Source organism: Nerophis lumbriciformis, linkage group LG01, assembly GCF_033978685.3.
Source record: "Nerophis lumbriciformis linkage group LG01, RoL_Nlum_v2.1, whole genome shotgun sequence".
NCBI classification, from domain to species: Eukaryota; Metazoa; Chordata; class Actinopteri; order Syngnathiformes; family Syngnathidae; genus Nerophis; species Nerophis lumbriciformis.
This window is the reverse complement of record NC_084548.2, coordinates 66,422,433-66,435,000: the sequence shown is the minus strand read 5'-3', so window position 1 is coordinate 66,435,000 and position 12,568 is coordinate 66,422,433. Positions and strand designations below refer to the sequence as shown.

General features: G+C 42.4%; 1 protein-coding gene across 1 annotated transcript in view; it reads right to left on the bottom strand.

Moving 5' to 3' along the window:
• The window catches only part of LOC133571982 (uncharacterized), a 118,420-nt gene that overhangs the window by 39,035 nt on the left and 66,817 nt on the right, over positions 1 to 12,568 (bottom strand). The window contains exons 20-26 of the mRNA XM_061924563.2: positions 8,286 to 8,354; positions 8,138 to 8,209; positions 7,989 to 8,057; positions 7,851 to 7,919; positions 7,701 to 7,769; positions 1,443 to 1,511; positions 401 to 469 (exon numbers count right to left, since the gene is read on the bottom strand). Coding sequence (XP_061780547.2) covers positions 401 to 469; positions 1,443 to 1,511; positions 7,701 to 7,769; positions 7,851 to 7,919; positions 7,989 to 8,057; positions 8,138 to 8,209; positions 8,286 to 8,354 — 486 coding nt within the window. The remainder of the gene's footprint in view (positions 1 to 400; positions 470 to 1,442; positions 1,512 to 7,700; positions 7,770 to 7,850; positions 7,920 to 7,988; positions 8,058 to 8,137; positions 8,210 to 8,285; positions 8,355 to 12,568) is intronic.

The following is a 12,568-nucleotide window of genomic DNA, read 5'->3' as shown; positions in this document are numbered from 1 at the left end:
GAGGTGGCGACTTGTCCAGGGTGTACACCGCCTTCCGCCCGATTGTAGCTGAGATAGGCTCCAGCGCCCCCCGCGACCCCAAAAAGGGAATAAGCGGTAGAAAATGGATGGATGGATGGATTATCGGACATCTCTATATACATGTATATATGTATACATATATACATACTGTTAACTCTTTTATCTCAATATATACATACTGTTAACTATTTTATCTCAATATATATATATATATATATATATATATATATATATATATATATATATATATATACATATATATCAAAACATCAACAAGGGTCTGCTAAATACAGAATGAGCTTTGCGTTATGTGGCATGTACTGTTTCCAAATCTAATCAAGAAAAATAAATAAATATGTGACCATGCAATAGTGTTTACCTGCGATCCTGGGAGACCTTCACCTGGAGGTCCTGGTAAACCAGGCAGCCCTCGAAAACCAATATCCCCCTGAAGCACAGACACGATGAGGAGAGGTGAACAACTACAGTGCAGCATTTTAACCAAAACATTCAAAGCTTATTGTATCTCATTTGATACTGGAAGTTGTTGAATCTTTTTTTCCCCCAATTCAGACATTACAGTCATCCCTCATTCCATCACACTTTAAATGTTGCAGCTTCATTCTATCACAGTTTTCTTTTTTTTTCCAAAGTAAATTTGACATATTTTTAGCCTAAATTAAGTCTTCTATGTTTTACAGTATTTATTTAGTATGTATTCAGTTATTTTCTATCATTATGTTGTACTGATCACAACAGATATTCACCTCTGTTTCCATGTCAACGGAGGCATTGTTGACATGTTTTTTTATGTAAAAGGTGAACCACATCTTTTTTTTGGAACGTTGCCCATCATTCACAATCCCTAAGTAAGACAAGAACACGTTTTTTTTCTTCATGCATTCTAAGTTGTAAAATATTGCATGTAAAAGGTGGCTCAATGCCCAACAATGGCAGAAAGGCTTTTGACCAATTGGTCAAACAAAGCCCCTCACGTGACTACAGGGCGCCATGTTTGCTACCATCTTTGGAAACCGAGTTGGCCATACTCTGTCTATACGGGGCCCAACAATGGCCCCTATGGTTAAGAAACCCTGGTCTAAAAGCTTTCAAGGAGTGGTTGTATATATTCTGAGTCAAAATCAAGCAGATCGGTTTTCAACTGCTGAAAATAACCTCATTTTTATAGGTCAAATATTTACTCTTCTGTGCATGTTTACATCAAAGTGCACTTTCAGATTGCATCAACTGTCTTATTTCACTTCTTTTAACACTTTTGACAGATTTGTAAATAATAGAAAATTGAACAATAATAAATAATGAATGAAGGACCTGCAAATGAATGAGACACTCTAAAATAGAAAAAAGAGCCTGTTGTATGCATCATGGTTCCTTATTTGCCAACTTTTAAAAACTCCCACCTTTGGTCCAGGAATGCCAATCCCTTCTTGGCCAGGTTCTCCTGGAAGTCCAGTTAGACCTGGCGGGCCCTACCATGACAAACATAACACGATGGTATTACATACTAATATAGCGATGCCACACCACAAAATCAACAATCAAACATTTGTGTCTTCACTGGCTTTACTTTTCTGGCTCGATGGTTTATACCAGGGCTGTCAAACTCATTTTAGCTCAGGGGCCGCCTGGAGGAAAATCTATTCCCACACGGGCTGGACTGATAAAATCATGGCATAATAATAATGAAAAAATAAAAGACAACTTCAAAATTGTTTTCTTTGTCTTACTTAGGCCAAAAATAGAAGTACATTCTTAAAATGTACGCATTGCAAATAATCCTCTTGGCAAAACACTTCGAGTTAGTTGAAAATTCTGAGGAAAAATTCAAAAAACACCATGAACACAATGAAATTAGATTTTGTGTGTATACATTGTGTGTAATGTATTTACAAAGCGATTAAACTTTAAAGGCCTACTGAAACCCACTACTACCGACCACGCAGTCTGATAGTTTATATATCAATGATGAAATCTTAACATTGCAACACATGCCAATACGGCCGGGTTAGCTTACTAAAGTGCAATTTTAAATTTTGCGCGAAATATCCTGCTGAAAACGTCTCGGTATGATGACGTCAGCGTGTAACGTCACGGATTATGGAGGACATTTTGGGACAGCATGGTGGCCAGCTATTAAGTCGTCTGTTTTCATCTCAAAATTCCACAGTGTTCTGGACATCTGTGTTGGTGAATCTTTTGCAATTTGTTCAATGAACAATGGAGACAGCAAAGAAGAAAGCTGTAGGTGGGAAGCGGTGTATTGCGGGCGGCTGCAGCAACACAAACACAGCCGGTGTTTCATTGTTTACATTCCTGGAAGATGACAGTCAAGCTTTACCATTGGCCTGTGGAGAACTGAGACAACAGAGACTCTTACCAGGAGGACTTTGAGTTGGATGCGCAGACGCGGTACTGTGAGTATGCATGCAGCTGCGGCTTCCAAACATTTGATCGCTTGCCCGTACGTGCGTGCCGCTATGTGCATGTCACGTACGTAACTTTGGGGACTTTGGGGAAATATATGTGCTGTATGAACTTTGGGGAGGTGAACGGTACTTTGGGCTGTGGGATTGAGTGTGTTGTGCAGGTGTTTGAGTTGTATTGGCGGGTTATATGGACGGGAGGGGGGAGGTGTTTGTTATGCGGGATTAATTTGTGGCATATTAAATATAAGCCTGGTTGTGTTGTGGCTAATAGAGTATATATATGTCTTGTGTTTATTTACTGTTTTAGTCATTCCCAGCTGAATATCAGGTCCCACCCGCCTCTCACAGCATCTTCTCTATCTGAATCGCTCCCACTGCCTTCTAGTCCTTCACTCTCACTTTCCTCATCCTCGCTCAAATTAATGGGGAAATCGTCGCTTTCTCGGTCCGAATCGCTCTCGCTGCTGGTGGCCATGATTGTAAACAATGTGCAGATGTGAGGAGCTCCACAACCTGTGACGTCACGCTACTCCTCTGCTACTTCCGGTACAGGCAAAGCTTTTTTATCAGCGACCAAAAGTTGCGAACTTTATCGTCGATGTTCTCTACTAAATCCTTTCAGCAAAAATATGGCAATATCGCAAAATGATCAAGTATGACACATAGAATGGACCTGCTATCCCCGTTTAAATAAGAAAATCGCATTTCAGTAAAGGCTTTTAAGCAATTCCTGTTTAGCATTCTCATGTTGGCAGTTTACCATTAAAAACATGTTTGGAAAAGAGTGTTTCCTCGAACCGTCGCATTGGGGACTTTCGCGACTGCCACAACACATTCATTTATCATCATTCAAATTTTATTATTATAATATAATCAAAACAGTTGTCAAAATGACACCATAATATTAAACATAACTACAAACGTAACAAATGTGAACATATTAGATTTAAGCATAAAATAGAATAGAACAAACAACAAATGTAGAAACACACATTTTTACAATGGAGTTCAGGGTGCACATCGTGCCGTCATCAAATTGCGAGCGCTGCACGGAACTCGAACTAGAAAGATGATGGTCATGTTGACTTTAGTCTTTACATCTTGCTGTTTCGTTATTTTACCCGTTGAGTGGATATTTTAAAAATGAAAGAATGCATTGTGCGTCGCTACAGCATTAGTCTGCCGCCAGCCTCAACAGGAGCAGCTGATTGCTTGCACCTGTGCTAATTGGAGTAGCGTCAGCCAATCCAGAGGGCGCATACATTCAGCTGACACATCACCTTTAAACACTGTCATGTGGATTACACTGGAATTGCTATCGCAATATCCAGTTTCTTTTAATAAAAAAATGGCAGCTCATTTTTATACTTGGCAAACTCATTTTGCGGGCCAGATTAAACCAGTTTGCGGGCCTGATATGGCCCGTGGGCCGTACGTTTGACACCCTTCACTCCCTCTGTCTGTCTGCTCCTTTCTCCACAGCGCCTCCTTTGATAATATCAATGAAGTGGATTTTACTTTTTTAAATGTTTATTATTGTAGCAATATGGTTGTTAAAGTTGAGGATTTTTGTGATTTCTGATCGTTTGTGAGGGCACCAAAGGGACTTCTGTGTGTGTAGGCGTGTTGGCTGAGCAGCGCATACAGAGCACAGCAGCTTCTTGTTGTTGTTTTGTCTTGTTGATAAATAGAAAGTTTACCCATCACCACCTTGTTATGTTTGTATGATATCCAGTACTGTGTAGCACTTTATTTTGTCTTCAAAGTGTGCAAACCTTTACTAAAAATATGGACTTTTGTCGAGGCTGCAACCAATTATTCGTATTTTAATGTTTCTTATGGAGAAATCTCACAGAGAAATTCCTAGTACATGGGAATTGATACCGGTACTCAACGATACCAAAATCGTGTGTGTCAATGAATATAAATAGTTTTTAAAAATGATATCTCATTTTTTATTGCAACATTAAAAAATGAGCTGATTATAACTGCTGTCCAATCCTTATATCATGTTTTATTATCATCATGTAATCATTTGAATGTATGACATTAAGTTGAAATTACAGATGTATAGTCTATAATGTGTTTTTTTAGCTATTTGTTGTACCCTAAAAAGTGTCAATACTGTAAGTATTGAACTTATTGCGCACCAACTAGGAGGTTTTGAAATCGCCACGTAAAATCTCTAATGCTAATCAGTAGCATGTCAATCATCCTTGATCACCCCCTGGGAGGTGAGTGGAGCAGTGAGCAGCAGCGGTGGCCGCGCCCGGGAATAATTTTTGGTGATTTAACCCCCAATTCCAACCCTTGATGCTGAGTTCCAAGCAGGGAGGTAATGGGTCCCATTTTTATAGTCTTTGGTATGACTCGGCCGGGGTTTGAACTCACAACCTACCGATCTCAGGGCGGACACTCTAACCACTAGCCAAGCCAATGTATAATAGCACTGTCTAGCGCATTTTTGGAAAAGGGTAGCCTTACTTTACTTATGTTGAGGCGTGTTTTGAGTCAATTTCTTTTGTTGGTCATTGAAAATTGCAACACTACCTAGAGGGAGTTTGGCTGAGTCCGCTCTCAGTGCTGCTGGAGTGATCGCCAAGTGACGAAGTGCGAATAGCTGGCGCGACGTCTCCCACAACCCAGTTACCATAAGATGGCACAATGTTCCAAAAAAGTACCAGAGTCGGTACCCATCCCTAGTTATTCCGTATGTCTAGCTTGTGTGCTATTGTGTGCTTAGCTGTTGTGTAGCTGCTAGCTCCTTGGAGCCAACCATGTTTACCTTTTGTAAATAACTAAAATACAAGAGCTTGTGTGCTTTTTGTAGGACATTTAAATGTTAACTGGCTGTCCAGTTTTGCACAAGTAAACAATGCAGGACTGCTGGTATCAGAGCGATTATATTAGAAAATGTTAGATGTAGGCCGATATCATTAAAACATTTTTTTGACTGATATTGGGCCGATATCAATATGACATGGGGACACCTCTACACTAAATGACAAGGTGATGCATGAAAGACAGCAGGATGGACCGAGTTACGCCTGGATTATGTAACGGTGTAAGCCGGGGCTCGCCAACTCGCCGATTGCGATCGACCAGTCGATCATTGGGACCCTACCAGTCGATTGCGAAAATATTAAAAACAAAAAAAAATAAAAGGCATCGGACATTTTCCAGCATCCAACATCAAACAACTCTTCCCTGAACCACGACCATCATCGCTCGCCTGCAACGGGATGCTAACAAGCCAAATACTAGAGTCCGTGAACGTTGCTCCAAAGTACGGATTTTGTGTTGATTTATACACAAAAGTAAACAGCCGCAGCTAAAAAAATAAAGCTCCCCCGTTTATCCCCTCTTTCCATCCATCCATCCATCTTCTCCCGCTTATCCGAGGTCGGGTTGCGGGGGCAGCAGCCTAGGCAGGGAAGCCCAGACTTCCCTCTCCCCAGCCACTTTGTCCAGAACTTCCCGGGGAATCCGGGAGACATAGTCTTCCCAACGTGTTCTGGGTCTTCCCCGTAGCCTCCTACCGGTCGGATGTGCCCTAAACACCTCTCTAGGGAGGCGTTCGGGTGGCATCTTGACCAGATGCCCGAACCACCTCATCTGGCTCCACTCGATGTGGAGGAGCAGCGGCTTTACTTTGAGCTCCTCCCGAATGGCAGAGCTTCTCACCCTATCTCTAAGGGAGAGCCCCGCCACCCGGCGGAGGAAACTCATTTCGGCCGCTTGTACCCGTGATCTTGTCCTTTCGGTCATAACCCAAAGCTCGTGACCATAGGTGAGGATGGGAACGTAGATCGACCGGTAAATTGAGAGCTTTGCCTTCCGGCTCAGCTCCTTCTTCACCACAACGGATCGATACAGCGTCCGCATTACTGAAGACGCCGCACCGATCCGCTTTTCCCTCACTCGTGAACAAGACTCCGAGGTACTTTAACTCCTCCACTTGGGGCAGGGTCTCCTCCGCAACCCGGATGTGGCACTCCACCCTTTTCCGGGCGAGAACCATGGACTCGGACTTGGAGGTGCTGATTCTCATCCCTGTTGTTCACACTCAGCTGCAAACCGATCCAGTGAGAGCTGAAGATCCTGGCCAGATGAAGCCATCAGGACCACATCATCTGCAAAAAGCAGAGACCTAATCCTGCAGCCACCAAACCGGATCCCCTCAACGCCTAGAAATTCTGTCCATAAAAGTTATGAACAGAATCGGTGACAAAGGGCAGCCTTGGCGGAGTCCAACCCTCACTGGAAACCCCTCTTTATCACACAGGAAAAACCCGCTGACGTAAGACAACTTGCGTTCCATATGTGACATAGGATGGACAAATACACTACAGTACTAAGACTACAAACACTTCTACAGCAGGGTTTCCCAAAGTGTGGCATAGGGGCCATCTATGGCCCGTGACTCCTTTGTCAATGGCCCTAGGAACCTTAGAAAGAGCAAAACAAAAATGTTTAATTTGGTGAACAACAAAAGTTACTGATGGTTCATGTTAAAATAAGTTTGTAAGTTATCACAAAAAAAGTTGTGTTGAAATGAGTTCCAGGCAAAAGGACAGGGGCTGTCTTTGAGGCCTACCAAGAGTAAGGCTCGTAAAACTCCACTGTGTAAGGGGGAGAGCCACATGAAGGGTTTTCTGTTTTCTCTCAGGTATGGTAATCAACAGAAGGATGTTGTTCTGGCCCAAGGATTTCAAAGCGGAGAGATGACAGGATCTGCCCAATTTCCAGACGAACTCTTTTTGAACTATTTTATGGACCTCTTTTTGAACTATTTTACGAACTTTTTTTGAACTGACCTTTTCTGTGAATTGTTTACGACCTTTTCTGTGAACTTTTTGCGACCTTTGTCCTTTGGAAACAGCCGTGGTTCAAAATAAAAGAAGGCGGCATACAATCTTTTGGCAGAGTGTGCTAAGATACTGTACAATGGTACAGTGTAAAGGCGACTCTCCTCAATATATTGAGTCCAATTTGAATTCTGTCTCTGTTTGATTCTTTGCCTCTTGTCTTGTTTAATAGATGTCATCAGTGTTTGAACCTGACAGTCCACATCAATTAGTTATAATTTTAAAAAAATGTGGAAGTCTGTTTCTGTCGCCATTGAACTATCGAGATATTGGAGGTGATGGCATAGTGACAGAAGCATAATCCAGGCTTAAGAACGAAGATAGGTGTAGAACTGCTCAGGTTCACGGTAAACCAGTTCCTTACATTGGGTCCAGGATAACCTTCTCCTTTCGGACCAATTGGACCTGGAGGGCCCAGAACTCCACGGTCACCCTACAACACACAGACACAGTATGTACGTAAAAGATGCTGTTGCACAACACTCGTTTGTCTAAATTGTCGTCGGGACCTCACCTTTGGACCAGGAAGCCCATAGCCGGTCTCCCCAATCGGACCAGGAGGGCCGCTTGGTCCAATGTCACCCTAGAACAAATTTCATGTGTGTTTTTACAGCCTTAAAGACAACGGACATGTTGGGGTTCTGACACTTACCTTGGGTCCTGTAACAAAGCGTCCCGGTGGACCCGGTAAACCAAGCCTGCCTTGAGCTCCTGGTGCTCCCTAAAGAGTTAAATTAAACCAGAATGCTTTTCATACAGTACCTCCCGCCTTCATTTATGCAAGCAATTCCCAGTCCTCACCTTGGGTCCTGATGGGCCACTAATGCCAGGCGGCCCAGTCAAGCCTCTTATTCCCCTTTGACCCTGGTCCCCCTGGGGGTAACACGGACAACACAGTCCTTAACTCAGCGAGAACTGTCTGCTGCACAAGGTAAGGGAACTTTTTTACCTTTTCGCCTTGGGTTCCAATCCCAGGTGGCCCTTCTTGGCCCCTGAGACCCGCTACTCCTGCCTCGCCCTGAAGTCACAGGACACACACGTCCTCCATGACAAACAGTTGCTACTAAAGTCTTTGGGCAATCAAGTCAAACATGCTGTTGGCTAATGGAAACATTTGTCATGACAAATATATTTCAAAGAAAGCCAGGATTTGGAATGAAAAGTTCAGTGGAAATTGTAGAGCTTTGGAAGATAATGTCACACATCACCAAGTTATTGCTCTGATACTACTATGTATGTGTATATACAAACCCCGTTTCCATATGAATTGGGAAATTGTGTTAGATGTGAATATAAACGGAATACAATGATTTGCAAATCATTTTCAACCCATATTCAGTTGAATATGCTACAAAGACAACATATTTGATGTTCAAACTGATAAACCTTTTTTTTTTTTTGCAAATAATCATTAACTTTAGAATTTGATGCCAACAACACGTGACAAAGAAGTTGGGAAAGGTGGCAATAAATACTTATAAAGTTGAGGAATGCTCATCAAACACTTATTTGGAACATCCCACAGGTGAACAGGCAAATTGGGAACAGGTGGGTGCCATGATTGGGTATAAAAGTAGATTCCATGAAATGCTCAGTCATTCACAAACAAGGATGGGGCGAGGGTCACCACTTTGTCAACAAATGTGTGAGCAAATTGTTGAACAGTTTAAGAAAAATCTTTCTCAACCAGCTATTGCAAGGAATTTAGGGATTTCACCATCTACGGTCCGTAATATCATCAAAGGGTTCAGAGAATCTGGAGAAATCACTGCACGTAAGCAGCTAAGATCCCTCAGGCTGTACTGCATCAACAAGCGACATCAGTGTGTAAAGGATATCACCACATGGGCTCAGGAAGACTTCAGAAACCCACTGTCAGTAACTACAGTTGGTCGCTACATCTGTAAGTGCAAGTTAAAACTCTCCTATGCAAGGCGAAAACCGTTTATCAACAACACCCAGAAACACCGTCGGCTTCGCTGGGCCTGAGCTCATCTAAGATGGACTGATGCAAAGTGGAAAAGTGTTCTGTGGTCTGACGAGTCCACATTTCAAATTGTTTTTGGAAACTGTGGACGTCGTGTCCTCCGGACCAAAGAGGAAAAGAACCATCCGGATTGTTGTAGGCGCAAAGTTGAACAAATTGTTTTTGGAAACTGTGGACGTCGTGTCCTCCGGACCAAAGAGGAAAAGAACCATCCGGATTGTTGTAGGCGCAAAGTTGAAAAGCCAGCATGTGTGATGGTATGGGGGTGTATTAGTGCCCAAGACATGGGTAACTTACACATCTGTGAAGGCACCATAATGCTGAAAGGCACATACGTACAGCTTTTGGAGCAACATATGTTGCCATCCAAGCAATGTTACCATGGACGCCCCTGCTTATTTCTGCAAGACGATGCCAAGCCACGTGTTACATCAACGTGGCTTCATAGTAAAAGAGTGCGGGTACTAGACTGGCCTGCCTGTAGTCCAGACCTGTCTCCCATTGAAAATATGTGGCGCATTATGAAGTCTAAAATAGCACAACGGAGACCCCCGGACTGTTGAACAACTTAAGCTGTACATCAAGGAAGAATGGGAAAGAATTCCACCTGAGAAGCTTAAAAAATGTGTCTCCTCAGTTCCCAAACGTTTACTGAGTGTTGTTAAAAGGAAAGGCCATGTAACACAGTGGTGAACATGCCTTTTCCCAACTACTTTGTCACGTGTTGCAGCCATGAAATTCTAAGTTAATTGTTATTTGCAAAAAAAAAAATGTTATGAGTTTGAACATCAAATATCTTGTCTTTGTAGTGCATTCAATTGACTATGGATTGAAAAGAATTTGCAAATCATTGTATTACGTTTATATTTACATCCAACACAATTTCCCAACTCATATGGAAACGGGGTTTGTACATATGAATATTAGGGTTGGGACTTTTTGACCTTGGGGGTCACTATTCGATTCATAATCGATTTTCAAATCAAAATCAATACTTTTTAAGAGCTTTTGGTGCCAGTTCTATGATGAACTACATTCCTCCATAAAATAGATACACCAGCTGCAATACATTTCTATATTACTCGAAAGAAAACTGGTTTTTTTCAATAAAATTCTACCCAAACATTTAATAAAGTCAAATACAAATAAGGCAACAAGAGAAATATCCGACACTTCTTTTCTAAAGTAAATCTGCACAGCAGATATAGATCATCTACACCAGTGTTTTTCAACCACTGTGCCGCGGCACACTAGTGTGCCGTGAGATACAGTCTGGTGTGCCGTGGGAGATTATCTAATTTCACATATTTGGGTTAAAAACATTTTTTGCAAACCAGTAATTATAGTCTGCAAATTATGTGTTGTTGTTGAGTGTCGATGCTGTCTAGAGCTTGGCAGAGTAACCGTGTAATACTCTTCCATATCAGTAGGTGGCAGCCGGTAGCTAATTGCTTTGTAAATGCAGATAAAAATGTGTCTTATGCTTAAAACCAAAAATAAACAAAAGGCGAGTGCCCTGAAGAAAAGGCATTGAAGCTTAGGGAAGGCTATGCAGAACGAAACTAAAACTGAACTGGCTACAAAGTAAAAACAGAATGCTGTGAACTTACTGTGGAGCAAAGACGGCGTCCACAATGTACATCCGAACATGACATGACAATCAACAATGTCCCCACAAAGAAGGATAAAAACAACTGAAATATTCTGGATTGCTAAAACAAAGTAGATGCGGGAAATAAAATACATGAAACTGCTACAGAAAAATACCAAAAAAAGAGAAAAAGCCACCAAAATAGGAGCGCAAGACAAGAACTAAAACACTACACACAGGAAAACAGCAAAAAAAAACTCAAAATAAGTCATGGCATGATGTGACAGGTCGTGACAGTACACCTACTTTGAGACAAGAGCTATAGTGATGCATGCTTGGTTATGGTTTAAAGTCATATCCAACAATTGCGACAATGACTTTTAACTGTCAACTGAGTTTATGATTTCTTCCGGTGGTGTGCCTCCGGATTTTGTCAACGCAAAAAATGTGCCTTGGCTCAAAAAAGGTTGAAAAACACTGATCTACACTATATTACCAAAAGTATTTGTCCACCCATCCAAATGATGAGAATCAGGTGTCCTAATCACTTGGCCCGGCCACAAGTGTATAAAATCAAGCACTTAGGCATGGAGACTATTTCTACAAACATTTGTGAAAGAATGGGACGCTCTCAGTCATTTCCAGCGTGGAACTGTCATAGGATGTCACATGTGCAACAAATCCAGTCGTGAAATGTCCTCGCTCCTAAATATTCCAAAGTCAACTGTGGGCTTTATTATAAGAAATAGAAGAGTTTGGGAACAACAGCAACTCAGCCACCAAGTGGTAGGCCACGTAAACTGACAGAGAGGGGTCAGCGGATGCTGAAGCGAAGTCAGTTGCTACAGAGCTCTAAACTTCATGTCACCTTCAAATTAGCCCACGTACAGTACGCAGAGAGCTTCATGGAATGGGTTTCCATGGCCGATCAGCTGTGTCTAAGCCATACATCACCAAGTCCAATGCAAAGCGTGGGATGCAGTGGTGTAAAGCATGTCGCCACTGGACTCTAAAACAGTGGAGATGCTTTCTCTGGAGTGATGAATCACGCTTTTCCATCTGGCAATCTGATGGACCAGTCTGGGTTTGGAGGTTGCCAGGAGAACGCTACATTTCGGACTGCATTGTGCCGAGTGTGAAATTTGGTGGAGGAGGAACTATGGTGTGGGGTTGTTTTTCAGGAGTTGGGCTTGGCTTCTTAGTTCCAGTGAAAGGAACTTTGAATGCTCCAGGATACCAAAGCATTGTGGACAATTCCACGCTCCCAAACTTGTGGGAACAGTTTGGAGCGGGCCCCTTCCTCTTCCAACATGACTGTGCACCAGTGCACAAAGCAAGGTCCATAAAGACATGGATGACAGAGTCTGGTGTGGATGAACTTGACTGGCCTGCACAGAGTCCTGACCTGAACCCGATAGAACACCTTTGGGATGAATTAGAACGCAGACTGAGAGCCAGGCCTTCAGTGTGTGACCTCACCAATGCGCTTTTGGAAGAATGGTGGAAAATTCCTATAAAGACACTCCGCAACCTTGTGGACAGCCTTCCCAGAAGAGTTAAAGCTGCAAAAGGTGGACCGACATCATATTGAACCCTATGGGTTAGGAATGGGATGGCACTTCAAGTTCATATGTGAGTCAAGGCAGGTGGCCAA